The following is a 27,145-nucleotide window of genomic DNA, read 5'->3' as shown; positions in this document are numbered from 1 at the left end:
CATGTTGGCAATACTTGCCATGCTAGCTCATAGCATCATGTACAAGCAACAATTGGAATTTTACATCCACTTAAGGAGCTTCAATTTCCTACATTTCTGAAGCAGCAGCATGGAACTCATTTGGCACTTTTTGTACAGGAAGAGTGACTGGATTTCAGTAAATGAAGACTAGCATGACCTAGCATAGCCTTCCCTGAACTGGTGCTCTCAGATTGGGGAAGGCTGACCTAGCATATGGCATGGCTCTAAACACGTAGTGTTTAAAATATTCTGCTTGCAACATTGTTAATGAAACATTGCATTTTTAAAACATGAAAAGTGTAACAAAATAACAAAATATAAATGGAAGTTGTCTGTTAGATTTGAGAATGTTTTGTTAAACTAGGGAATGTGTTAACTAGTCTTGTTCACACTTGTTTGATTAGATTTCATGTGGAGGATGAAATTTAGCTTTTATCTACTTGCTCTTAGGATTCGTACACCGTTGTGTGCTTCTGATGATTATTGCAACAAGGATCATCACAGGCTGAAAGCAGTTTGAGCCAAGCATTTCATCACAAACTTAATGTATTTACTTTACAGAGAAACAGAGAGATTACTTAGTGATTAACTCTTCTACAAATATGTGAAGAGATGCAAAATACTTGCAGTTTGTTCTGTTTCATTAAATTTTTAAAAATATTTTTATATGTAGCCCTTTTATTGTTTATAGTGACTAAAATAATGTTAAATTTAATATATTAGCTTATGGTTCAATATATGCTGTAGGTCACATAGCTAATTAAAATAATTAATTTTCATTATTCAATTAAATTCTGTTGAAAGAACTAGGTGTTCATTGTGAAATGTCACAACAGTACTTAAGAATTTTAGGTGTTTTTATTTTATTTCATTTATTTATTATTTATTTAATTTATACCATCCTTCATCTGAAGATCTCAGGGGTTCACAGCATAAAAATATGTGTTTGTGATATTGTAATAATATCATTAGCCTTGTGGAAAACTTGTCTAGATACAAGTTTTGGCAAGTGAACAGGGAAATGACAGCATTCTTTCTGTTGCCAGTCAAATGAGTGAGAGGGTGAGGACTGCAGATAGGATTTGTGTTCTAGTACACTGCACTCAGCTGCACAAACTTATTTTTTTAGGGTGAAAGAAGAACAAAAACCACAAGCGACACAGTAAGTAAAAAAATCTTAAAAGTGTAGTGGGCTTGACTTCTCTACCTTTGCCATATTCTGCTTTCTGCACCTTTTGATGGTATTAGGTTTCACTAATATCTGATAGGCTGCTGGTAGTCATCTGCTTTCTGATTGGCTTGTAAGAGCTGCTTGCGGCTTCTTACTTCATCCACATATTAGCTGGATGTAGTTTCTTGCTACCTGCTTCTGGACTATTTAAATGTAAAACTTTATTTCCCCTTACATCCTATTAGTGGCTGACTTAATTGCAGTGAACATTCCCATTGGCTTTAGCTTTTCTGCCTTTATATGACTATTATTATTGGGTAAGAAAGCATTTATGCTAGTGTGATTTTATTTGGTTATTCAGTCACATTATTTGCTTATTTAAACAGGTGGTTTCCCTTTAGTGGGATCACTGAGCTGGTAAATAACGTTCTTCAGCCACAGCAAAAACAACAAAATGAAAAGGAGCCCCAGACGTAAGTAAGCCGCTATCTGTAGACTAAGTACTGCTGTAGCATTAAAACATACCACAGAGTATGTTTAAATAATATATAACATCCTTATAAGAACATCTTTCAAATTGAGGCTGCAATCCTGTGCATGCTTGCTGGGCCGTAAATCTTGCTGAACTCATTGCGACTTACTGCTCAGTTAGCATCTATAGGATTAGCTATATAACTGATGCTGCTTTTCAATCTTTAATTGGCAAAAGGAAATTGAACCTGGCTTCAGGTTTGGTCTGTTAGGAATGCTTCCTGCTCTGTAGGGGACCAGCTTTTTTCATGAACTTCATGTGCAGAACTCCTTCAAAATTAAGATGACTGATATGCATGAAGAGCTTGAATTTTCAGATCAGTTGTGTGAATGCCCCTGATATTTATGTACACATATTTACCTACATCATCACTGTGTCATTCCTTTACAATATCTGTCAAGTTGCAAGGCAGATATTGTCTTCTGTGTTTACCATCATGCATAAATGGATTTTCCTTAATGAGACCATATGAAAAAATGGCTCATTTTTTAATTTAAAGATGTGATGGTTGTGACAGAAATGGCAAAGTTCGGAGAATCAGACTTAAGCTTAATCTAGTGTTAGAGAATTATACATCAAGGATATTAAAAACTGAACATATAAGTGTACATTGAGTATTACTTTTAAGTTTATTTAAATGTCTCTCTCTCTCTCTCGCTTATGTCAGCCAAATAACTATTCTGAAGCATCAATATTATTTATTTATCTGCTAGTAATACAAAGGCTAAAGGGAAATGGGACAAAATGTTTTCCCCATCACACTTCCACTGGTGTGTGAGAGTTGTCCTTGGATCTTCCTGAACATGGTTGATTGTACTGTACTTGGGCTTTGCAACTTGATTATTGTATTTAAATAATTTTTTATTGTTAAAAATCCAGGCTGTGAATCAGAGTCCTACATGCAGGTAGTGTACTTATTGTTTGACTGAGACAGATAAAAGTTCTGTTAGTTTTCTTGCTATACAGTGGAGAAGCCTCAATTTAATGTTATTGATTTAATGCAAAGTGATTCTTTTGAAAGCCTATGAATATCTTTTAGTGATTTTTTAATACTGAATTTATTTGAAAATCTTTTGTTTTCTATAAATTTGATTATAACTTTATCACTGAACTATCCTTCTAACTTTTGCCATTCCTTAAGGTCTGTTTTTTTAAATTGATTATTAATTTCAAATAACAAAACATACTCATACAAGGAAAACGGAGCTTAGTAACTGCGCAGAAAAGAAAGAAAAATGGTGGCTATGGCTGTAGTTTTAGATGTTTCAAGAACGGCAATCAAATGAAAATGTCTCTCCATAAGTTTCCATAAATTGATGAAGGATGAAAAGCATGTTCGATTGTCTTAAGAAAGTCAATAAAAGGCTACCATGTCGTATAGAAGGTGTGATTCTTCCACTTGATCAATATTCATTTTGTGAAATGATTAATTTGTTCAAAGCAAGATATCTCATACCTAGGAAATCCAGGCCTCAAAAAGATTTGCATTTAAAGTTTTCCCACTTTTTTTGCAATCACTAATGTAGCCTCAGTTAATAAATGGGGGATGAAGTCATTATCGGTTATGTTATTAATCTGAGGGGTAAAATAAGATAATAGGGCTTATTTTGGGTCTGGTTGTAGTGCTTGCCTAATCATTTAAATTAATTAGTTGAAAAACTTTCTCCCAAAAGGGAATAACTTTGAGGTTGAACCACCACATGTGTGTACTAGAGAGCCAAGGAAATTGCATTCCCACTAGCAAAGGTTGAATGTGTTGTGATTAATTCCATATAGTCTGTCTGGGTACATGTACAGCAATGCGCTATCTTTAAAGCATTTTTATGACTATTTCAAGTACCTCGTGAAGTGTACCAATCTCCACCTCTGCATTGGAGGAAGGATTTTGTATCAGTATTGTGTTTCCTTTTTTTATTTATTTAATGAGTGTCTTGTTAAAAAAAAAAGTCTGGGTTATCTCACTTTAAAGCAGACCATATCCCTCTTCTTTTATTTGGTGTACTCAGGTCATTTACATTGCAAGTTATTTCAGCTAAGTGTGGCACTATAAGATTAATTTAAAATTACACAGCATATACCAGGCAATAGATCTATTATGCATCATAGTAATTTCAGTGTTATTATCATATTCCATCAGCACAAAATAAAGATGCCATTAATTCCAACAGGGATTAACTTCAACATTCAAACTCTCCCACCCCCTGCCCTAATCCTCCAACCTTCCCAACAGAATAATCCCTACACCTCTGGTTGGGAACAGAATAGTCCATCTCTTCCTTCATGCGCCAAGTGCTCATGAATTAAGATGAAATTGGGGGTATACCAACAGCTTCCATCAGAGCTGTGAAACAAAGCATACATTACGATGATAGTTCAGGAATATTAAACCAGAGCTGTAAGCAAATATATCTGCATAGGCAGATTTGGGGCAGTGCAACCGGTTCTGCCACACTGGACACCAAGCCTAGGAGGCGCCACAGGATATTGCAACTATGATGTAGTGAATTGAACAGAACTGAAGGTGAAATGTGGCCTTACACAGGTTCTCACTAAAATTTGAAAGACCTAAGTTTGCCCTGCATTTCCATTTCCGGGCGCTGCTCTGGTTCACCAGAAGCGGCTTAGTCATGCTGGCCACATGACCCGGAAGCTGCACACCGGCTCCCTCGGCAAATAAAGCGAGATGAGCGCCACAACCCCAGAGTCGGTCACAACTGGACCTAATGGTCAGGGGTCCCTTTACCTTTACTTTTAGGTTTGCCCTGATATATGTTGGTTCAGATTGCTAAAAATGTAGAATTAAAATATTCAGAAATATGAGACTAACTACGGGTTGCTATTAACTACTTAACAATTTAGAAAAGCATTTTAGCGTGTCTGGCATTTCCAGTTTTATAAAACCACATTCCTAAGCAACTTGGAAGTTCCCTTGAAATTAGTTGTTCTTAATGCCATATGGATTAATTGTGGAGTTAGATAAACACATAATCTTATTTGTTTCTATGTTAAGAATTCTTAATGACTAAAATCTGAATCTTGTATGAGCTGATGTGATATAAACAGGTTTATGTGGTGGTTACTAGTGCCTCTTGAAACTGGTAGCATGTAAGGCAACCAACCAACAGTAGGTGGAGCCAGAACCAATGACAAGCAGAGTTAACCCATTTTAGCTTTGTCCTCTGAATATTATTCTATGTAGGAGGGCAGGCCAAGACATTTTGGCACCTGAGGCGAACCATAAACTCCCTCCTCCCTCCCCACGAGGGAAGAAGGGGTGAGTGAAGATCTACATCAGTAACAAGGTGGGGCACAGTAAACATCTGTGTTGGGATCTGCTGCCCCTGTGAATACTGCCGTCTGAGGCGGTTGCCTCACCTTGCTTCCTGGGTGGGCTGACTCAGCTATGTGCAGTTGCTCTTATTTTTATGTGTAAATAAAATGGATTGTCACACCTATCTGCATTTTTGGATTCTCCATGGGGCCATGGCTATTGGGATTCTCATGAAGAGCTCATGTACTTCCAAAAGACTAGGCTAAGATGATAATCGCACATATGGAGAGGAGTGCAGTATTGTGCCTCCTGTCCTGTCCCTGATCTCTGTATGTTTAGCTGGAAGTCCGAACAGAGTCTGTGTATATTCAATTATACATGTTTAAGTTCTGCATGCAGGACCTGAGATGTATTTTTGTAAAGTTCATAATGTCATAGAAAGAGACTACACATGTTCAACTTTTACATGCATGTGTTCTATTCATTTCTTGGATGTGTGGAGGCCAGACATGGGAATTCTGCTTCTATTCCATGTATTCAGTGAACATTGTTTGAAAAGGGCTAAGGTCAATGAACAACATGAATAATTATACTAAATAGAGAAGAATATATAGCTAGCAGCAACTGGTTTGTGGATTATGTTTTTATTATTTGGAATTCTCAAGGAAACCTTCTTGCCTCTGATCTTTAATCACATGGACATCCTCTTGGCCCCATCGTACCTTTCCTATTTTGTGGTATACATTCCAGCCAAGGTTCTGTTATTGTGGTGTTGCATGTATGTTCCAAACTAAAGGAATAATATATACCACCTTATTGTTAATATTCAAAGCTTTAAGGCCCTGTTATGGTTGTGCTTGTAGTTAGTTCCCCGACTGATTTTCTCATCAGAGTTTTTGTTAATGCAAAGTAGCTGCAGGTGACTTGAAATGGGGATTTTGAGTGGTGAACCATTTTTCTCTTCAATATGCCGCTTTTTGTCCTGAATGGGAAAATATATGGAGATCCCATATTTTTCCCCCATGGGTGGTGGTTGGGGGGGGGAGCTTTCTTTCTTCAAAGAAAGGATCTGGGAAAGAAAGTAGAAAACTTTATAAATTTGGAATATCATGTTGTGTGTTTAAGTGTGAACTTAAAAAGCGCGAAGTAGCCCCACATATGTGCATAAAAATATTATGATATTAGACTTATGCAGACAAGACTCCCAAAGCTATAGTGAAAGCAGAGAGTTGGAGCCATATGTCTGTGGGTCAGTAACCAAATAGCACTGTTATGTTCTGATTAGTCGAGACAATTCTATTCAGTGTAATATAATGAGATTCCTCCTGGCTTTCTTTTCTTGGCTCACAATGGTGCCTATCACTTTGCCAAAAATGTGTATGTTTTCTATTCTGGCTCCCAGGCCTAACTTATACATTTAGAGTCTCAGCCCTGAGACATCATTGCTGATGGTACTTCTATGGGATTTCCTCAATAAAAAGCCAGATTGGGGACTAGTAGGATTATCCTGTGTTGTCAGTATTAGCTGTGGAAATACATGTGTTGCTAACAGTGAAAGGAAGATACTATATGTGTTTAATTATATCTTTCAGCTGTGCCAGTAGCTTACCCATATTATCTTGGGCCATGTTCATTGACCATGCCTAATATGCGTTGGTATTATGTCATTATATGCCCTCCCACAGTTCATTTATGAAAACAAGAACACTCTTGTGTACTTATTTTCACAACCAGGCTATTAGTGTGACCTACCCGCATTACACATTACTGTAAGCCCTTCGCTACCTGCTGCACACTGTATTCATTTACGTGATTTATTCTGCTTCAGTTTAGTAATTTTTGGGTGGCAATCCCATACACACTTACTTCGGGGTAAACTCCCCATTGAACTTTGCAGGACTCACTTCTGAGTAAATCTGCACAGGGTTGGGCTTCTGAATCTTGTGATTTAATATCAAATACATTTATTATTTTGGTTAGAAACAGATATTTTCCTGTAATATCTTATAAAAAGTTCTAACTGAACTTCACAAGCTGTAGTGTATTATGTGAGGTACCTGGATCATATGGAACTTTCTCTGGTTTGTAGAGAAGAGAGGGGCAAGCCTGTATTCAGTCACTTGAACACTTACCAGCTTAGTAAATATTAGAACCCTGTATGTCTGTGTGTTTCTGGATCATCAGTTTATTGAAATTTGTGCTGCTTTGTTTGTGGGGAGATTAAGAGCAGAATGGCTATTTAATGAGCATTCATTCTTATTTGGTTGCAGGAAGGTTAGATGACATTGTGTCAAAGCAATGCTATCCTACACATTACAGTGCATTTCCCCATCACTTTTTGTATCTCAGAAAGTCTCTCTCCCCCCCCCCCCCCCGAAACTGGCACTGAGTTTATCACCCTTAACTTCCATACTAATAAATGAGTTTACAGAGAATCAACTGTATTCTACTATAAACTTACAAATCTGGTTCCAACAAAAGATGCTGCATGTGTTCAACTGCCTGAAAGTTGGGCATATAATTTCATATAACCAGGTGACAAGATTCGTTATGTTTCAATATCGGCAACTTACACACATTATGGAACAAATAATAGTTAAATATAGACCACCCTGTTGGAATACTAAATTTGAAAGTATAATGATATATGCTAAGGTACAGAAATGATCTCTTACCACTTTGGCAGCAGTTGTGGTCTGGCATGGCTGTAGGCAAGCCGGGGTTGGCCTTCCTGTACAGCTGGATGTTGTCATTATGAGCCTTGGCCAACTATGGGGAGTGTCAGGACTCTCCTTAATTTCAAAGTCAAACTGGCCAATCACAGCCAATTTAGGGGGTGGAACTATTGGTGCAGAACAGTTTGAAGCCTATGGTTGGTAGACTTGAGTCAGATCTTTCTCAAGCACATTTAAACCAGCTGCGCTTGCTTTCAGCATCACAGTTGGCAATGTGTGTTGGGAAGCTTGGATGCTCCTGAAGAGACTTAGCAAGTAGCCAAAGAATTTTGGCCATAAAGTGGCTGAAGATTGTTGGCAGCAGCAGTGGAGCCTGCAGAAGAGGTCAAAGATTGCATGTAAAAGAAAGTGGAAAAGGGATTTGAGAAATTTCTGTTTGAACATAAGACAAACATGATGGATATGGATTTTTAAAACAATATCAAAAACATTAATAAGCACTAATCTAAATGAAAGTTTTAAAAAATCCACCAATCAGTGGTATCTTACACCCCATAAATTAAACTTATTTTGCTGGAGATGTAGACAATTAAGGGCTGGCTATCTTCATTTTTTCTGGAGTTGTGTAAAAAATAACAACAAACCAAATCTGGAATTTGGTTCTCAACATAGTACAGGAAATTAGAGGATATAATATGTCAAGAAGCTCTAAGAATACCTTTCTGTGTATATTAAAAACAGAAATGAAAAATACCAACTTAAAACTGGTTGCTAGTTTATTACCAGGAGCAAGATTATGCATTGGTCAACTTTGGAAAAAAAACACAACAGCTCTAATATTAAAAGAGTCGTTACAGAATATATGGACATATTCGGAGAAGAATTCCAAATAATCAACAAGACAAATTCATAGAAAGATGGACATTTTAAATTAACTATTATAATAAAAAATCAATCCTTGCAACTCTTTCCTATCCATATGATTTTGTATTCTTTCTTTTAACATAGTCACAGTCCCAATCTATTACTCATTACGTATCCAAACAAAGCAAAGAAGGGTGGTGCTGTGAGGCTGTAATGAAACACTTAATGCAGGGGTCTGCAACCTTTAAGACAAAAAGAGCCACTTGGACCCGTTTCCAAAGGAAAAAAAATGGGAGCCGCAAAACTCGTCATTATAAAAATAACTTTTTTGTCACTTTTTTATTATTTCTTTGTTTGACCCCTCAGAATTAATCCTCCTCATAGAAATAAACGTTAAATTAACAAGTTACCTTTGTGTGCGTGTGTGTGTGTGTGTGTTCTTCACTCCCCTTCAAAACAGTGACCAGTGTACATGCCCCCTTTCAATGCAGTGACCAGCGTACATGCCCCTTACAATGTAGCGGGCGGGCGGGAAGGTGACGTCGGGATGGTGCGTGACTAACGCACGCACCGCCCCCATGCGACGTCACAGCCAGTACAGTGCCCGCCACAGTGGGGAGTGTCGGGGCGCACAATGCGCCTCCTCCCCTCGCTAGTATCTGCCCCGGAGCCGCGGCAAAGGTGTAAAAGAGCCACATGTGGCTCCGGAGCCGCGGGTTGCAGACCCCTGACTTAATGATATCTAAAGCCACTCGTGGAAAATTAGAAACTATTCTGAAGTTTTGGTTTTTTAAAAAAGTCCAATCTTTTGGGGAAGCAGGTTTGTGGCACGAGTTCCAAATCAGCTTTAATTGAGCAACCTTAATTTACCAGCATTTGATTGAATCCCTCCTGAAAATAGTGACGGTTTGGAAGTGCCCCCTGTGTTGGGTTTCTGTATCTGTGTTGATTCCATCATTCTGTGGGTAGATTTATATGCGTATTCCTGGAGATGTCATGTACCTCATTCTCAATGGCAATACTTTCAACTCATACTAACAAAAGTTTTGAAAAGGCTCCTGCAGAATCTAACTAAAAGGGAAAATAGACCTTCATGAGATGGTGGATGGAAGAGTATGTATTGGTCTTCTTGCTTGTTCACATCTCATGCCACTGGATAATATTGGACTTCATATAAGCATTACAGTAGACTTCAATAAAGAACTTATGTGAACTACTTGTGGACTGTTAACACTGTGTGGGGTGGGCCATTGGGAGGATTTTTTCCCCTTCCCATTTTTTCTCTTTCTTGTGTGTTGCATACCTAAATAAAATCATTAAAAAGGATGGGAACAGAGACACTGTATACCAGGGACTGGGGCCATAAATCTACTAGGGATGGGAACCACCAGGGATGGAGACTCTGTTAAGCAGGCTGTAGGGCAAGAGCACCTTTGTGCTTTAATTTAAGCAAGTTTAAAGTGATACATATTCTGGAACTGTAGTGGCTGGTGCTCATTAGAACTGGAAGGGTAGAAGGCAGAAGGGTTAACAGAATCAATTACTTGCCAACTAAATCTAGTTTTGCTCCAATCTTTCTGCCGACTGATATTGAGGAGTTAGCTAACAGGTGGTGCCACCCCCAGAACTGGCTGTAATTAAGAAGTCAGGCAGGGACATAGGAAGCTACATTAAACTGAGTTAGAGCCACTGGCTCATCTAGCTCAGCATTTATCCTGAGGGGCAATGATTTTCCATGGTTGGCGACAGGAAACATCCCCAGCCCTACCTGGAGATGCTGGGGATCGAACCTAGAACTTTCTGCATGCAAAGCAGATGCTATACCACCTGGGTAACAAGTTTGCATCCTTTTAATAAATGAAGGATAAATAGTTTATCCTCATTTTGGGTGTGTTCCCCCAACACCCTTAATAGCAGTGTCTTATAATGTGTTACGGGAGCTGGTGGCACTGTGATCTAAACCACATGCTTATCAGAAGGTCGGCGGTTCAAATCTGTGCAATGGCGTGAGCTCCCATTGCTCTGTCTCAGCTGCTGCCAACCTAGCAGTTCAAAAGCACAGCAATGCAAGTAGATAAACAGGTATTGCTGTGGCGGGAAGGTAAAACGGCATTTCCGTGAGCTCTGGTTTCCGCCATGGTTTCCGTTGTGCCAGAAGTGGTTTCGTCATGCTGGCCACATGACCTGGAAAGCTGTCTGTGGACAAACGCCAGCTCCCTCGGCCTGAAAGCGAGATGAGCGCTGCAATCCTATAGTCGCCTTTGACTGGACTTAACTATCCATGGGTCCTTTATCTTTTACCTATAATGTGTGGGGCTTGTGCTTGGTAGCTGCTAGAGTAGGAGTAGGGAACCTGTGGTCTTCAGATGTTATTTGACTACAACTTCTACCCCCCCTGACCATGATTGCTGAAGATCATGTGTACTGTCCATCTGCACAGTTGGGTCTCTGTATAGAGTGTCTGGTTCATACATGGTACTGTCTATGTGGTGGAGGTGACGAGATGCATCTTTCCCCACACAATGTAAAGACTCTCAGTGGCTTGGTAAATGCTTGAATTGTACTTATGGTATAATTGTATCTGCGGTTGGGAGTTGCTGTTTCAATATGTATCAAGGACAGTCATTTATCCCCGATCTAAGTTTATTTTTCTAACTCCCTCACTATATGAGAGCTTGGCTGTATCATGTTTTGCCCCCTGTTGTCAAATAATTCTCTGTGTGTATTATTGTTTGCTGCCAGTGCCTCTGCCCTATTTTTTACACTTTGTTTTAATTATAGAAACAATTTTAATCCGCTGCACTAAAATCATTGCATCACCAACTGTACAAGTGCAGGGCATAATTGGCTAAAGCAACATGTATTACTCCAGGCCTCCCCCCGCCCCACCCCCCTGGTCACACATACACAGCTCTGAACAGCGTAAGATTAGATGATGGAGTGGTAAACACTCCTGATCCCTGACTATGCTAGCACACCCAGCATTGTCCATGCTTATCTCCTATTCATTAAAAAGGAAAGCCATCAAGTAAGAACAATACTGTTGCAGCAGTAAAAGGATACAAGTTATTTAATAATTGAACATTCTCATGAATGTTGTAAATGATGTGGAATGAACTCATTCTAATCCTGATACTGTAATGTCCAGGGGTGTTATATTTCTGAGTTAAGGTAGACTGATCTATTATTTGGCACTTGTTTATTTTTGTCACGTGAGATGAAGTCTTACAGACACTTAATTTTGCATTTACTAGTGTGGGTAATATTTTCTCAGTAGTAACAGATTTTTTGGCTTCAAACAGATGGCTCTTATCTGCTGTACATAATATATTAGCTGAAATGACAGACTTTTCATAAATGCACTAATGCTTAATTTTGTTATTTTTGCACCATCAGTTTTTAAATATTGTGACCCTTTTACAGTGGGTTAACCACTATGAATACACTAAAAGTAAAGTTTACTGAAAGCATGTTGTGGGGGAGGGGCAGGTACAAAGTTGTGCATATGAAGTAAAATTTGTGCATGCTGAATTTTTTAAAGCCTACCTTCTTAATTGATTTTAAAAGAAATTGCTGATTAATGCTTTTTTGGATTTTATGGACAAGTAAAGTCAAGATGTGATGAAATTCATTAAGTCAACTGGTTAAGATTTATAGCATGGCTAAATATCAGTGAGAGATAGATACTAATTATAAAAGTAAACAGCATTAGATATGTAATGCAGGTAAGTATTATCAGCTGGACAAGATAAATTCTGTTTTGAAATAGGTAAAGAATTCTCATGGTGTCTCTAGCTGAAAAAGTAAGCAATGAAACAACTTTACTGAAGAGATCAAAACAGATGTATGCATTCTGAGGAAGCTTACAGTAATAAGTGCAAATCATAGCTACACCATAAATATATAAAGAATAATATGTAACTTAGCATTGGTCTCACAATTTTAGTTCAGTCACCTTTTAATTGGCCATATGGTTCTCTTCTACACATTTGCTTTTGAGTCCCACACTAAACATTGTACTTACAAAGCACTTGCTGGATGGCATATTGGCAGGGAGCCAGACTTGCAAGATTAGTAAACAAAGACGAACTTTATTCAGTACTGAACATTGTGAACAAAAAGGGCAAGCAGGCAGGTCTGCCAGAACAATTCATTTTCTTCTTCCAGTTCCTCTTTCAGTTATTTGGTCTGATTTCATAATATACTGTTGCCTTCAGAAGGCTGTTATTAGTTTAAAATTTGTTTATAATTTCCACATTAGTGAAATATTATTGTGTCAATGGATTTTATGCCTTTTTCCTTTATGTACATTTACCTAATATAGTTTTAAAAGCTCAAAATACTAAATCCACTATTCCTTGTTCTTGTCTGTTGTGGGTTAGTAGTGAAGCAACAGGCACTGGCACACACTTGCAAACTCCATTCCCTTGCTCTTTTTAACGCTCAGGTTGCCACCTCCCAATTCAGAAATTATTCCTGTTATTTTTAAGGGCTACAGGATGGGCAGAAGTTCAGCAAACTACAACCAATGCTGCAGCAGTCTGACTGTTCTGTTTTGCCACCCAGAGCAGATAAGAGTGGGACCCTCAACAGTGTACCTACCTATGGGCAAGAGCTGTAGCTCAGTGGTAGTCTATGCTTTGTGCTGTGTCACGAAAAGGAGTTACCATTAGTCTTCTTCCTAAACTGCATGCTGAATGCTTATATCTAAGTCTCATAGAGTTGCACAAGTGTATTTGGCTCAGAATGTTTTATCTAGTTCAGTTAGACTACTATGAGGAAATAACATCCAACTAATCCTAATATGTTGATGCAGCGTGTGCTATAATAATGTGATTAGTTGGTTAATAAAATATTGAAATATTTAAAATGTAATCACTGACAGACCTATTTTCTTATTGCTGTCTTTGTATTATAAATCTTCAACTGTTTGCTTCTGCAGGAAATTGCATCAACAGTTTGAAATGTATAAAGAGCAGGTGAAAAAGATGGGTGAAGAATCACAGCAACACCAGGAGCAGAAGGGTGATGCTCCAACCTGTGGTATCTGCCACAAAACGAAATTTGCCGATGGCTGTGGCCATAATTGTTCATATTGCCAAACTAAATTCTGTGCACGTTGTGGAGGAAGAGTGTCGTTACGCTCAAACAAGGTAAGAAAATATATTACAATTAGTATTCCTAATATTTTATTCTGGTATTGTTTATTGCTTTAACTTTGAGAATATATGTTATTCCAGATTTGTGAGGTCCACATCAGATTGTTTTGTCTTAATTTTTAAGTGATAACGTGGAAGAATTAGTGTCTGTAAAGACCTTTTCCACATCATAATTGCAGCCTTTGTTCAGAAACCATGGATTAAGCCGGGAATCTTATACCAATTTACAAAGGACTAAATCCATTTGAACTTAACAGAGTTGGCTTCTAGGTAGAAATGCATATCAGATATTTTTTAAATAATCTGATACTTGCAGACCAGCTATTTCGCTCATGGCTTTTAAGGGTAGGAGATTAAATTAAAGAACTGTCTTTCCTGGCACATGAGTGGGTAAGTAAACAAATAAGTTTTTGTGAGAGGCCTTTGGCTTTTGTGAACTTATGGAAGGTTTGATTAAGTATCTGAAAAGCTAGTGTACTAAGTCAATTTCTTCTCTTGGCCAAAGGTACAAGGTTAGGCATCTGGATCATGGCATTACATGGCAGGAGGGGGGGATTAACCATTTCTCCACCGGCTGTTTTCTTACTGAAAATGGTAAATGACCACCCAGCCTCTTCTTAAAAACCTCCAATGAAGGAGAGTTCACCACCTTCCAAGGCAGTCCATTCCACTGTCAAACAGCTCTTACCCCCTACAATGCAGTAATCTCAGCTAAAACATCCATGACATCAAATCTCTGCTTAAAAACTTCCAAGGAAGGCGAGTCCACCACCTCGTGGGAGTCTGTTCCACTGTCAAACAGCTCTTACTATCAGAAAATTCTTCCTGATGTTTAGTTGGAATATCCTTTTTTGTAACTTGAATCCAGTGGTTTGGGTCCTACCCTCCAGAGTGGCAGAAAACAAGCTTGCTCCATTTTCCATGTGACAGCCCTTTAGCTATTTGAAGATGGCTATCATAATAGTACCACTCTAGCGGGAAGGTAAACGGAGTTTTCGTGCGCTGCTCTGGTTCTCCAGAAGTGGCTTAGTCATGCTGGCCACATGACCCGGAAGCTGTACGCTGGCTCCCTCGGCCAGTAAAGCGGGATGAGCGCCACAACCCCAGAGTCGTCCGCGACTAGACCTAACGGTCAGGGGTCCCTTTACCTTTACCTATCATATTGGTCTTCTCTTTACCAGGCTAAACATACACAATTCCCTCAACCGTTCCTCATAAGGCTTGGATTCCAGGCTCTATCATCTTGGTCGCCCTCCTTCGCCTTACTCTGCTTCTCCAACCCTGAACAGTTGTCTTTAGTCAGAACCCCTGAACTGCTAAGGCCAATGTTTGGACAGAATAGCCACTCCATTGTCCGTTCTGCCTGGTTTTTTGTTTCACCACAACAGTCAGTCAGCATTTTGGGCCTTCTGAGTATGCTTAGTCCCCATGTCTTGGTTTTGCCCTCCTTAAGGATTTTTGCTAAATATTTTTGTACTTTTGCAGACCTTGAGATCTTCCTGCTATACATAGATGGTACCAATTTGGTTATACCACGGGAAATTGAGTTAAATCTTAGCATTAGCACTTTTTGCAAAGTCAAAAATCTTTAACAGTTAGTCAACAGCCATTGATTCTACAAAGAATAAATCACTCAGAGCATGATAAAAACAAAACAGCACATTTGACCTTCTATACAGCAGTGCTAATAAACAATAGCACATTGTAATAAAAGTGAAATGCTACATATATTTATAATATTTATCATTTATAACTCGATAGTTTAACCCAAAGTTAGCAGCTACCTATTACTTGCTACCCTCCCTAACTTTTATTGTTCTGAATCATGCTGGCAGTCAACCATATTTGATTCAGCCCATTCCTTTTTAATAGACAAAGCTGCAACAGGAAAGCTGGCTAGATCAAATATGCATCTGGCTTGCCAGCTGAAAGAGCAGAAAGTCCAATTCTTGAACTTTTTGCAGCTCCCACCCTCCTTTGTAATTTGAAGGTTGATGGGTGCAAATCAAAGTGGCCTGTGGAAAAGGGTGGGTAGGGTGAAGAACTTTGCCACACATTCAAGGAGATGGGTGCGTGTCTGCTTACCATACCACAGCTTTTGAAAAATATCCTGCCATACTTGCAGACTGCGGTTTCAGACTCTTCTCAGCAAAGTTCATAAGTCAACAGCACTTTCTATACTGATCATGTGACCACATGATGTCTCCCTGGTTCAATAATGCTGTGTTTCTAAAATTCACAACAAATTTCACACTTCTGACTGATTTTCAGTGTATAGGTCATACTCCCAATAGAAATGGCAAAAGGATTTATGAATTTTCAACTGATGTGTACTGATTGACCTCAGGCTAGTGACGTAGTGGCATGTAGGAAGTGGGCAGCAAAGTGAAAGCACACAACTTTAACATCCCAGTACATTTTCCACATTGTGGGAGGTATAAAATATTTAATCATTTTAGAAAATGTTTCTTTAATGTACTTTTCCCAGGAGGAAATGAAGGCTGAAGCCCATATACATAACTGAGTAAGTATAGAGTTCTAGGAATTAAGGCCCATTTTCCAAAGGCTGGAAGGCAAGTGAACCCTATGAGGCCTGAATCATATTGACAAAAAGGAGTAGGGACAAGCATCTGCCCTATAGTAGGAAGCTGCAGCTGCAAACTGGATTTCCCAATCTTAACCTTGTGCTCCTTTAATAGTGAAAAACTCAGGATAGAGAAAAAATTGACCACTCTGCACCCTCCTACTGATTAATAGCAAAGAAGCATAGCCATAGGAGTTGTTTAAGGTATTCATAACACAATGTGTTTGAGCAAGGTACTTCTGCCTAGTAGTGAAGGGTTAGCACTTCAAATGGGAGAATTCCACAAAATCAAGACAGGCAGATAGAATCCACAAAACACTTCCAGATATGCCCTAGCTAGGAAAAAGTTGTGACAAACAGCATATCAGGAAAAGGAATGGAATATATGTGCAAATACTGGCCTAGAATGTTGTTTAGTCGTTTAGTCGTGTCCGACTCCTCGTGACCCCATGGACCAGAGCACGCCAAGCACTCCTGCCTTCCACTGCCTCCCACAGTTTGGTCAGACTCATGTTTGTGGCTTCGAGAACACTGTCCAACCATCTCGTCCTCTGTCGTCCCCTTCTCCTTGTGCCCTCAATCTTTCCCAACATCAGGGTCTTTTCCAGGGAGTCTTCTCTTCTCATGAGGTGGCCAAAGTATTGGAGCCTCAGCTTCACAATATGTCATTCCAGTGACTACTCAGAACTGATTTCCTTAAGAATGGATAGGTTTGATCTTCTTGCAGTCCATGGGACTCTCAAGAGTCTTCTCCAGCACCATAATTCAAAAGCATCAATTCTTCAGTGATCAGCCTTCTTTATGGTCCAGCTCTCACTTCCATACATCACTACTGGGAAAACCATGGATTTAACTATACGGACCTTTGTTGGCAAGGTGATGTCTCTGCTTTTTAAGATGCTGTCTAGGTTTGCCATCGCCTTTCTCCCAAGGAGCAGGCGTCTTTTAATTTCATGACTGCTGTCACCATCTGCAGTGATCATGGAGCCCAAGAAAGTAAAATCTCTCACTGCCTCCATTTCTTCCCCTTCTATTTGCCAGGAGGTGATGGGCCCAGTGGCCATGATCTTCATTTTTTTGATGTTGAGCTTCAGACCATATTTTGCGCTCTCCTCTTTCACCCTCATTAAAAGATTCTTTAATTCTTCTTCACTTTCTGCCATCAAGGTTGTATCATCTGCATATCTGAGGTTGTTGATATTTCTTCCGGCGATCTTAATTCCGGCTTGGGATTCATCCAGCCCAGCCTTTCGCATGATGAATTCTGCATATAAGTTAAATAAGCAGGGAGACAATATACAGCCTTGCCGTACTCCTTTCCCAATTTTGAACCAATCAGTTGTTCCATATCCAGTTCTAACTGTAGCTTCTTGTCCCACATAGAGATTTCTCAGAAGACAGATGAGGTGATCAGGCACTCCCATTTCTTTAAGAACTTGCCATAGTTTGCTGTGGTCGACACAGTCAAAGGCTTTTGCATAGTCAATGAAGCAGAAGTAGATGTCTTTCTGGGACTCTCTAGCTTTCTCCATAATCCAGCGCATGTTTGCAATTTGATCTCTGGTTCCTCTGCCTCTTCTAAATCCAGCTTGCACTTCTGGGAGTTCTCGGTCCACATACTGCTTAAGCCTGCCTTGTAGAATTTTAAGCATAACCTTGCTAGCGTGTGAAATGAGTGCAATTGTGCAGTAGTTAGAGCATTCTTTGACACTGCCTTTCTTGGGGATTGGGATGTAGACTGATCTTCTCCAATCCTCTGGCCACTGCTGAGTTTTCCAAATTTGCTGGCATATTGAGTGTAGCACCTTAACAGCATCATCTTTTAAAATTTTAAATAGTTCAGCTGGAATACCATCATTTCCACTGGCCTTGTTATTAGCAGTGCTTTCTAAGGCCCATTTGACTTCACTCTCCAGGATGTCTGGCTCAAGGTCAGCAACCACACTACCTGGGATATACGAAACATCCATTTCTTTCTGGTATAGTTCCTCTGTATATTCTTGCCACCTCTTCTTGATGTCTTCTGCTTCTGTTAGGTCCTTTCCACTTTTGTCTTTTATTATGGTAATCTTTGTACGAAATGTTCCTTTCATATCTCCAATTTTCTTGAACAGATCTCTGGTTTCCCCCATTCTATTGTTTTCCTCTATTTCTTTGCATTGCTCGTTTAAGAAGGCCTTCTTGTCTCTCCTTGCTATTTTTTGGGAATCTGCATTCAATTTCCTGTATCTTTCACTATCTCCCTCGCATTTTGCTTGCCTTCTCTTCCCCGCTATTTGTAAGGCCTCGTTGGACAGCCACTTTGCTTTCTTGCATTTCCTTTTCGTTGGGATGGTTTTAGTTGCTGCCTCCTGTATAATGTTACGAGCCTCCATCCATAGTTCTTCAGGCACTCTGTCCACCAAATCTAAATCCTTAAACCTGTTCCTCACTTCCACTGGTATTCATAAGGGATTTGACTTAGATTGTATATTACCGGCCCAGTGGTTTTTCCTACTTTCTTCAGTTTAAGCTTGAATTTTGCTATAAGAAGCTGATGATCTGAGCCACAGTCAGCTCCAGGTCTTGTTTTTGCTGACTGTATAGAGCTTCTCCATCTTTGGCTGCAGAGAATATAATCAATCTGATTTCGATGCTGCCCATCTGGTGATGTCCATGTGCAGAGTCGTCTCTTGTGTTGTTGGAAAAGCATGTTTGTGATGACCAGCTTGTTCTCTTGGCAGAACTCTATTAGCCTTTGCCCTGCTTCGTTTTGAACTCCGAGGCCAAACTTGCCAGTCGTTCCTTTTATCTCTTGACTCCCTACTTTAGCATTCCAATCCCCTATAATGAGAAGAACATCCTTCTTTGGTGTCATTTCTATAAGGTGTTGTAAGTCTTAATAGAATTGCTCAATTTCAGTTTCTTCAGCACCAGTGGTTGGTGCATAAACTTGGATTACTGTGATGTTAAAAGGTCTGCCTTGGATTCGTATCGAGATCATTCTATCATTTTTGAGATTGCATCCCAGTACAGCTTTTGCCACTCTTTTGTTGACTATGAGGGCCACTCCATTTCTTTTACGGGATTCTTGCCCACAGTAGTAGATATGATGGTCATCCGAACTGATTTCGCCCATTCCCGTCCATTTGAGTTCACTAATGCCCAGGATGTCAATATTTATTTTTGCCATCTCATTTTTGACCACATCCAACTTACCCAGGTTCATGGTTCTTACATTCCAGGTTCCTATGCAATATTTTTCTTTACAGCATTGGACTTGCCTTTCGCTTCCTGGCATATCCGCAACTGAGCGTCCTTTCAGCTTTGGCCCAGCCGCTTCATCAGCTCTGAATCTACTTGTACTTGTCCTCCGCTCTTCCTCAGTAGCATGTTGGACGCCTTCCGACCTGAGGGGCTCATCTTCCAGCGTCATAACTTTCATATGCCTGTTGTCTTTGTCCATGGAGTTTTCTTGGCAGGGATACTGGAGTGGCTTGCCGGTTCCTGCTCCAGGTGGATCACGTTTGGTCAAAACTCTCCACTATGACCTGTCCATCTTGGGTGGCCCTGCACGGCATAGCTCATAGCTTCTGTGAGTTATTCAAGCCCCTTCGCCACGGCAAGGCAGTGATTCATGAAGGGGTGGCCTAGAATAGGCTTTACCAGTTCTGGGTTTCTTATGAAATGGAAGCTGACCAGACTTTAGCCTTCTTCAGTCATAATGCCATGAATGGACTTTGGGCTTGCATACTTCCCATACTGTAATTTGCAACAGAGGCCAGAAGAGGCAAAATATTATGCGTGGAAAGCAAATTTCAAACCATGGTTTTCAGGCATGGTTTTATAGAAAATCATAGTTTGCCTGAATTAAACTCCGCATAAACTAAAATTTGCTCAAACTAGCAAAGGAAGGGAGAGATGCAGACAGTGGGAGCATAGAATCATAGAATTGTAGAGCTGGAGTATAGAACTCAGTCTAAAATTGTTTTCCATATTATTCAATATACCTAAATTATTCATTCGATATAAATTGTGAGAATCAAGCAATTCTGTATAATTTATACTACTTGTTTTGTTAGGCTTGTGGATGGGCAAGAAGACTGTAGGTTACCAAAGACCCTCTCCTAAACTTTGGAAAAATTATTTAGACATGCACCCTCATTTATGAGATTTCAGCAGGTATTGACTGCAGACTTTCACCGTACCTTCATAGCTGTAATGTCTGGAATCTTTCTATTTTTTTGTCTTTTTATAGGAAAGGTAACTTTCATAGGAAGTTTGATTCTATGACCAGTACTGCATCCTAGAATTATGCCTAGATGGTTTTGACTCCTTGTAGCCTGCAATTTCTGTGTAGTGTAGACTCTTCAGTGATACTGATGTTTCTGGAGGACTGAGATATTAAATGTTGCTGCTGGGAGCTATTGTACTCATTTCTATTAAGACACACACAGCTCTTGGCAATATATATTTCATATAGCTTTTATAATGATAGTTTCTTTGCAGTCTATATACTAACAGATATTACTGGTGGGGGGAGGTTTCAGAATAGAAGTAACTTTCTTTTTTCTCTTTTCTCTTTTCTTGTTCTTTCTTACTTGCTTTCATGGATATGCTCTCCAGGAGGATAAAGTGGTTAGAACCTTTTTTTTGTCTCAGATAATTTATGTTTTGGTATTTTATGTTCAACTGGGTTGCATTGCTGAGGTGCATTATAAGTGCAAGTCAGTTTGGCAGTACTGCTGGAACATGGGCGTTTTCCTATTGTTGCTTTTGTAAACTATATAAAGTCTAAAGAGGAGATGCACATGATGAGATACTTGGGACATGCAGAAGATTTTCACCATGGAGCCGCAATTGGCTGCGGTTACATGATGCACATCCACCACATGTTTGAAGATGCAACTTCTCCACTTCATACTTTATATGTTTATAGTGGTGAGGAAGATACACAGATACTATGTAATGTGACCTGGTTTTCACTAAAGTCAGCAGTAGTTGATCCTTTTCAATTAAAGGCAAACAATGGAAATTGAATTTCTAACAAAAATTAATCAAAAAGTAACCAACCTTGCGGACACCTATGTGATACATGAAAATTCTCTCTTAAGCAAAGCATTAACATTAAGTATATATTTGTTTTGCATTTTGCACATGATGTATGTTGAAAATTAATAATATCTTCCTCACTAATTGCTTTTCTCTTTAATATTGCAATATGGGATCGTATTAGGAGGAAGAGTCTGTTGTATAATAGCTATATTATTTGTAGCCTCTTTTACCCCATGTTCTAACTGGGCCTCAGCAAGTTCATCAGCATGTTTATAGCTGTATCCAGAGAGCTCACAGTATAATCTTAATGGGTAAAAATGCAACCTTAAATTTATTAGTGAGCAAGCCCCATGAACACTAATACATTGGGTTGTATTCAGTGTTGCTGTTCTGCTTATGCAACATGTTCTCACATGCTCAATTGAACCTCCCTGACCTCTCTTCCCATTCTGAGGTAGATTTTTGGGGTGCACAGGGGGAGAAGAGGAGCTCTGCTTCTGGAGTGTTGGATAAAACCCATACTTCCAAGTTAGCATGCAAAAGCTTGCAAGACACATGCCATTACATAACAAAACCCTAATAGAAGCTGGTTACCGTAGATAATGTAAAGCTGTAGATATTATTGACCTTTAATCTGTAAACATTGATTAATATCATTATGTCCCACTGCACATATAATATGGTTTTTATTATTAATACAAAAGGAATGTTATAAATGCAAACCTAAAATTTCTTTAAATGCTTATTTCATTTTAGTTGCTCGCTGTATCCATATTGCATGAGTTATATACTAATATACACAGGGCAGTGTCTGAGTAAGTTATACTCAGGGTAGACCCTTTGAAATCATAACTTAGTTTTGACTGACTTAAGTCCTTCGATTTCAGTGGATCTACTCTGTGACTTAGTTTGCACTACTCAAAAGTAAATGGTGTTTTAAGAGCACTCTCCCAATCTTGTGTTCCCAGCTTAATAGCTGATAGAAAATAATAAAAAGTACATGAGGTCAGAATAATATAATGTGTTGAATACAGGCTTAGCCATGCTTAGAGTAGATCCACTGAGATCAGTGGGACAAGTTAAATGACGACCAGCGAGTCTCATTGATTTTCAGTGGGTCTCCTCTAAGCATGGCTAAATTTGTATCCAAGCCAATGTTCTGGGAATGCTGCCGCAGTTTATTTTGATGAAAAGAAAGAATGCTGCTTTTACAAATATTACAATTTTAAAATACTGGAAACACTTGCTGCTGTCTATCATCTTTTGTGTAACTTTTTGAAATGAAAATAATTTGCATAAGAGCACAGTTGTTCAGTAAAAGCCATTAGGGGGTTGTGCCTAAAGTCACTTATGCAGTTATTTAGAAGTCACTGGGGTAGTTAGAATGTAAATTTGAGGACTGAAACTCAGTGTGCTTAAGATCAAGCTCTAAAGCATTGTTTAAGTTGTGTTAATTCATTCTTCTAGCTGTTTTTAATCAACTAAGCAGCCCGGAGCACTGGACTTATATTGGAAGAGAGGGGTATAAATTCCCTCAAAAAATAATTAATTTATAAGAAACCTTCCAGGGATTAACAGGGTCGTTCTTGGTTTTCCCTTTGTACTGCAAACTATTGTGCTCCATTGGATACTGTTCTGTACTTCTATAAGGGGGAATATTGCTGCTTCTTTTGAAAACAGTAGTGTCCTTATTTATCTATAGCTTTGGCTTCCAAGTGGAATTTAAAATGATGTACCACTTGCTTGACACACTGTTTGTATAAAGTTGCCCTTATTGTGTTACTGGTTTCTCTTGGCCAGTGCTGTGACTGGCAGTAGCTCTTCAAGATCTTTGGAAGAGAGAGATCTTTTTCAGCCTTGCTGCCTGAAATTCTTTGAGTTACTGACCACCTCCCATCATTGCAGCAAGAAATGAGACATCTTCCTTTGACACTGGGAGTCTAGGATTGCGCTCAAAATTAGCATTAATATAAATTATTCTGCTTCTGAGGTTTGGATTAGCCTATAATTTGTATGGCATCACTTGTTCTTAATACATTTGCTTTGATGATTAGAGAAATTTTGTCTAGTCCCCCCCAACCAGTTTCAAATTATATTTCTAATGTTTGTGGAAAGCTAAGATATAAATTCTAAAAATAAATATAATATAAATTCAAATTAGTTCTCCAAGGGATTCTCTATTCAGCTTTTGAAAACTTAAGAAAGAACTGTAAAATCCCCCTGAATGGCTGATAATGGCTCTAACATGATTTCAGTCAGATTTTTCAGTTCCATGGGGTACATTTTTGGAGCTTCCTTAAATAAGTGAATTTACACCAGGGAGATAATTACTAACTAGTCCTTATTATGGTCATTTTCCCAATTCTTCTGAATTTTTGGGAATGCATTCCTTTGAGATTCCAAAGTTTGCTGTTGAGCATGTGTGCAGAGTCCATGTGTGAGCAGTGGAAAGTAGTGCTAAAATAACCAGGTGGGAGAGGCACTACCCCCATGGTAGACAATCCATACCACTGAAGAAAGGCCTCTGTCGTCCCCACCAAATGCCTCTAAACACACTGAGCAAGTTTTGCACATGTGCATGTCAGGGCCAGCCCATGTCCAGAACCAGAACTGGGTGAAACCTTCTTAGAAAAGGAGATTCCAGTCTGGCACCAGCAATTTCTGGGAAGAATCATATTCCCAGAAGGAAACCACAACATCTAACTAAGAATACACTCCAGGTCCAAACCCTCCACCCACCAAATCCTGAAGGCTCTAGATCATTTGCCCTTGGCAATCTTAGCAACTCCACAAGTAATATAAAAGTGCATATGAGAAGGTGCAACACTTGCTTGGAAGCACAGAGCACCCAGAGTTTGGCTCTTACTCAGGAGATGATATCCTTTTTAAAATCGTCAGGATAATTGTGCTAGAAGTGTGGGTCGGCCAGGCTGATTTTAAAATCCTTTTGTTGCTCTCAGGAAACTGGTGGAACCAAAATTCTATCCCATTTTCTGGTTTCAAACTCCAGTGTCTATCTGGACAGACTGTTCAGCACTAGACCTCTAATCGCTGACGAAGGCTGCTGATGCTGCTGTACAGCATCCTCTGTACTCTGTACTCCAGCCTCCAAGCTGCTTGCATTTCCTGAATCTTGCTGGTCTGTGGGGATGGACAATTATTTTGCCCTTCAGCACATGGGTCTCTGATTTTTGGTGAATCATTTGGCTCTGGTGGATTGCTTCCCTATCTAGAATGAAAGACTGGAAATGGGACAGTACTTTGCTTATACTGATGCTAGTCTTCACTTGTTAGGGCCTAAAAGTGATTATGAAGGAAGGAATAACATTGATCTAAAGATGCGTAGCCATTCCTCCTCATCCTACATTATGCTTTTGTTGAAAGGGGTATTGCTCTTTATCGCCCAAAGGATCTTGAGAAGAAAGTGAATTGTGCATGGAGCATATTTTTTTGGGGGGGAGTCCAATTCGGCCTCAACTATCTTGGCACCAAAGAGTGCTTCAGCTCAATCCCCTTTGCCAAAAAAGGATCAAAGGGGGAGATGTCACTCATGCATTTTCATGAGGTTGGAATGCAAGAGGATTGAATAGAGATGCCCTCTCCCCAGCAGAATGGCATGACAGCTAGGAATGTATAGCAGTGCTGAAATCCTACAACCTAATACTGAGTGGTGTTGTGTCATTGAAATAACTCTTGATTAGGTTGTTAAAGTTTTTCTTTAAATACCAATCTACAAATGTATCAACCATCCTTTAAACACTTTTTGATATAGTGGTAAGTAATGAACATGAAGGAAATGCCATCTGCGGAATTAGATTAATAGTCCCTGTAGCCTAGTAGTGCCAACCCTGATATTCTGTAGCTCTCTAGGATTCATGGTGTGATGTTTTCAGCCCTGTTACATAAGTTCCTTAACTGGATGCCAGGGATTGAACATGGTACCTTATATATGCAAAGTACATGTTCCAGAGCTAAGGTAAAGCCCCTCCATCATGACATCAGTTGAGACGTACTCTAAAAAGCTTTTCAGCTGCAGAGCCAGAATGTTAAATTGTCTTTGAGTGTTATGTTATATTGACCAGCTGGTGAGGCATTCAGAAACCATATCAAGTGCTGTTAAGTTTCAGACATAGGCCTTTTATCAAACTTAGCTAAGCAAATCCCTTCTTTTAGCCACAGGTGTGTAACAGCACACCTAGGATTCTTTTGAGTACAGTTGGACATTATGGCACAGCAGGAGACAATGAATATTTAACCAGATAGATTTGGCTTCAGCTGCTGGAAACCAGTGCCGATATATATAAATAATGAAGACATTGCTATTAAGAGAGTAAAGTAGAAAGTATAACCAGACTTTCTTTTGTTCTTGGCTGCTTACTCAGAGCTCTGTGTGGATTGTATCTATAACAAATAGATGATTGAAAACTTCAGGAGTTACATGGAATTGTCCTTGCTTACAATGGGATTACACCCTCTTTTAAAACAGTAATTTAGTGCTTTACTTTCTTTTGAATGGTAATTTCTGGCAAGTGTATCTTTTACCATTATGTACACTGGATGTGCCACAGCATAGGTTTAAGAGAAGTAACTCTGCGCTCAGATATAGATAAGATTTTGGATACAATAAGTTTGCAGCACAGCATTATTTTTCCCTTTGAATGCATATTGTGTTTTAACAAGCTACAAAATATCAGGAATGGATCATTACAAATCCACTATTTTTAAAATTACAAAGATGTCTACAGTTGTGATCCAGTGGATCAGCGGAGAAGAATGGATTTCAGGTAGTTAAATTCAGTTACTTAATCTGTGTGGGTTAATATTTGTGGTTTTTGTAGAAGATTGTTAGTATGATAATTTAGTAAGGTAATTTGCTCAGTACAAGTTATTTAAAGGACTGTCTAAATATTAAAGCTTTGGAGATAAGGGTGATGACCAGAAAAACAATAAAATGAGGTACCTGAAATTGTTTGTGACAGTATATCTTTAATAGCTGCATTTACTTACTGTATACTTACAATTGCATTTCCCCAACGTTGTTAAACATATATTAGTGTAATTTTATCTTTCACAATTTTGTCTCCATTTAACTTGAGCTGAAATAATAATAAACTAATTAAGGATTTGCTGGTGCTAATTTGCTGAATCATTTGATTAACAAAGATCTAGTTAGGTGTCTGGTCAGCTTTTGGTTTCTTCTACATATTCTGCATAGATGTAGTGTTTTCTATAAAGTTGCAAAAATAATACTATATACTAGCATTTTGTAGATAAGTGGTGTAAGTATTCCTTTTCCATAAAGATTATACCTGTATTTCGTTTCTCTCTGCCGCAAAGGGGTAAAATAGTTTCAATCAATTCCTTTTCTTGTACGATTCAGTTGTCAGAGACTTAGAATTTGCGGTGGGGTGTAAATCATGTAGTTGTTACATGTTTTGTATGATTGCTTATGGTAGAAGAACTAGAAATATATATATTTTTAAAATAAAAAATTGTCCAGTAGCACCTTCAGATATATCTGAAGAAATGTGCATGTGTGTGTGTGTGCGTGCGTGCGCGCGCGCACGCACACACACACACACACACATATCTACTGCGTCAGACCAACACAGCTACCTACCAGAATCCAGAAATATATTTGTTTGTGAAATAAAAAAGTAAACTGTCAGGTTAATTTATCTATAACATAGTTATTACTGAATAACCATGCATATCTGTTTTGTCCTTTTACTGGTTTTCAAAGATGTTATACCTGTATAGTGGACTACTACATCATTAAAAAATTTTTAAAACAGATTATGTCAGCAAATAGCAGCAATGCGTAAGTATAGCAA

The 27,145-nt window shown here is 39.0% G+C and overlaps 1 protein-coding gene across 43 annotated transcripts in view; it reads left to right on the top strand.

Annotated features, from left to right (window-relative positions):
* Positions 1–27,145, top strand: part of RIMS2 (regulating synaptic membrane exocytosis 2) — a 348,259-nt gene that overhangs the window by 42,275 nt on the left and 278,839 nt on the right. For 34 of the 43 annotated variants that reach the window (XM_083450373.1, XM_083450343.1, XM_083450341.1 and 31 more), the window contains exons 2-4: positions 1,151–1,183; positions 1,579–1,665; positions 13,477–13,687. In XM_083450373.1, the coding sequence (XP_083306499.1) occupies positions 1,151–1,183; positions 1,579–1,665; positions 13,477–13,687 (331 nt within the window). The remainder of the gene's footprint in view (positions 1–1,150; positions 1,184–1,578; positions 1,666–13,476; positions 13,688–27,145) is intronic. The other 9 variants (XM_083450342.1, XM_083450382.1, XM_083450375.1 and 6 more) reach the window with 1 other exon arrangement.

This window comes from Podarcis tiliguerta, assembly GCF_965153285.1.
Source record: "Podarcis tiliguerta genome assembly, chromosome: 7".
NCBI classification, from domain to species: Eukaryota; Metazoa; Chordata; class Lepidosauria; order Squamata; family Lacertidae; genus Podarcis; species Podarcis tiliguerta.
The sequence above is the reverse complement of the archived record's forward strand: the minus strand, read 5'-3'. Positions and strand labels throughout refer to the sequence as shown.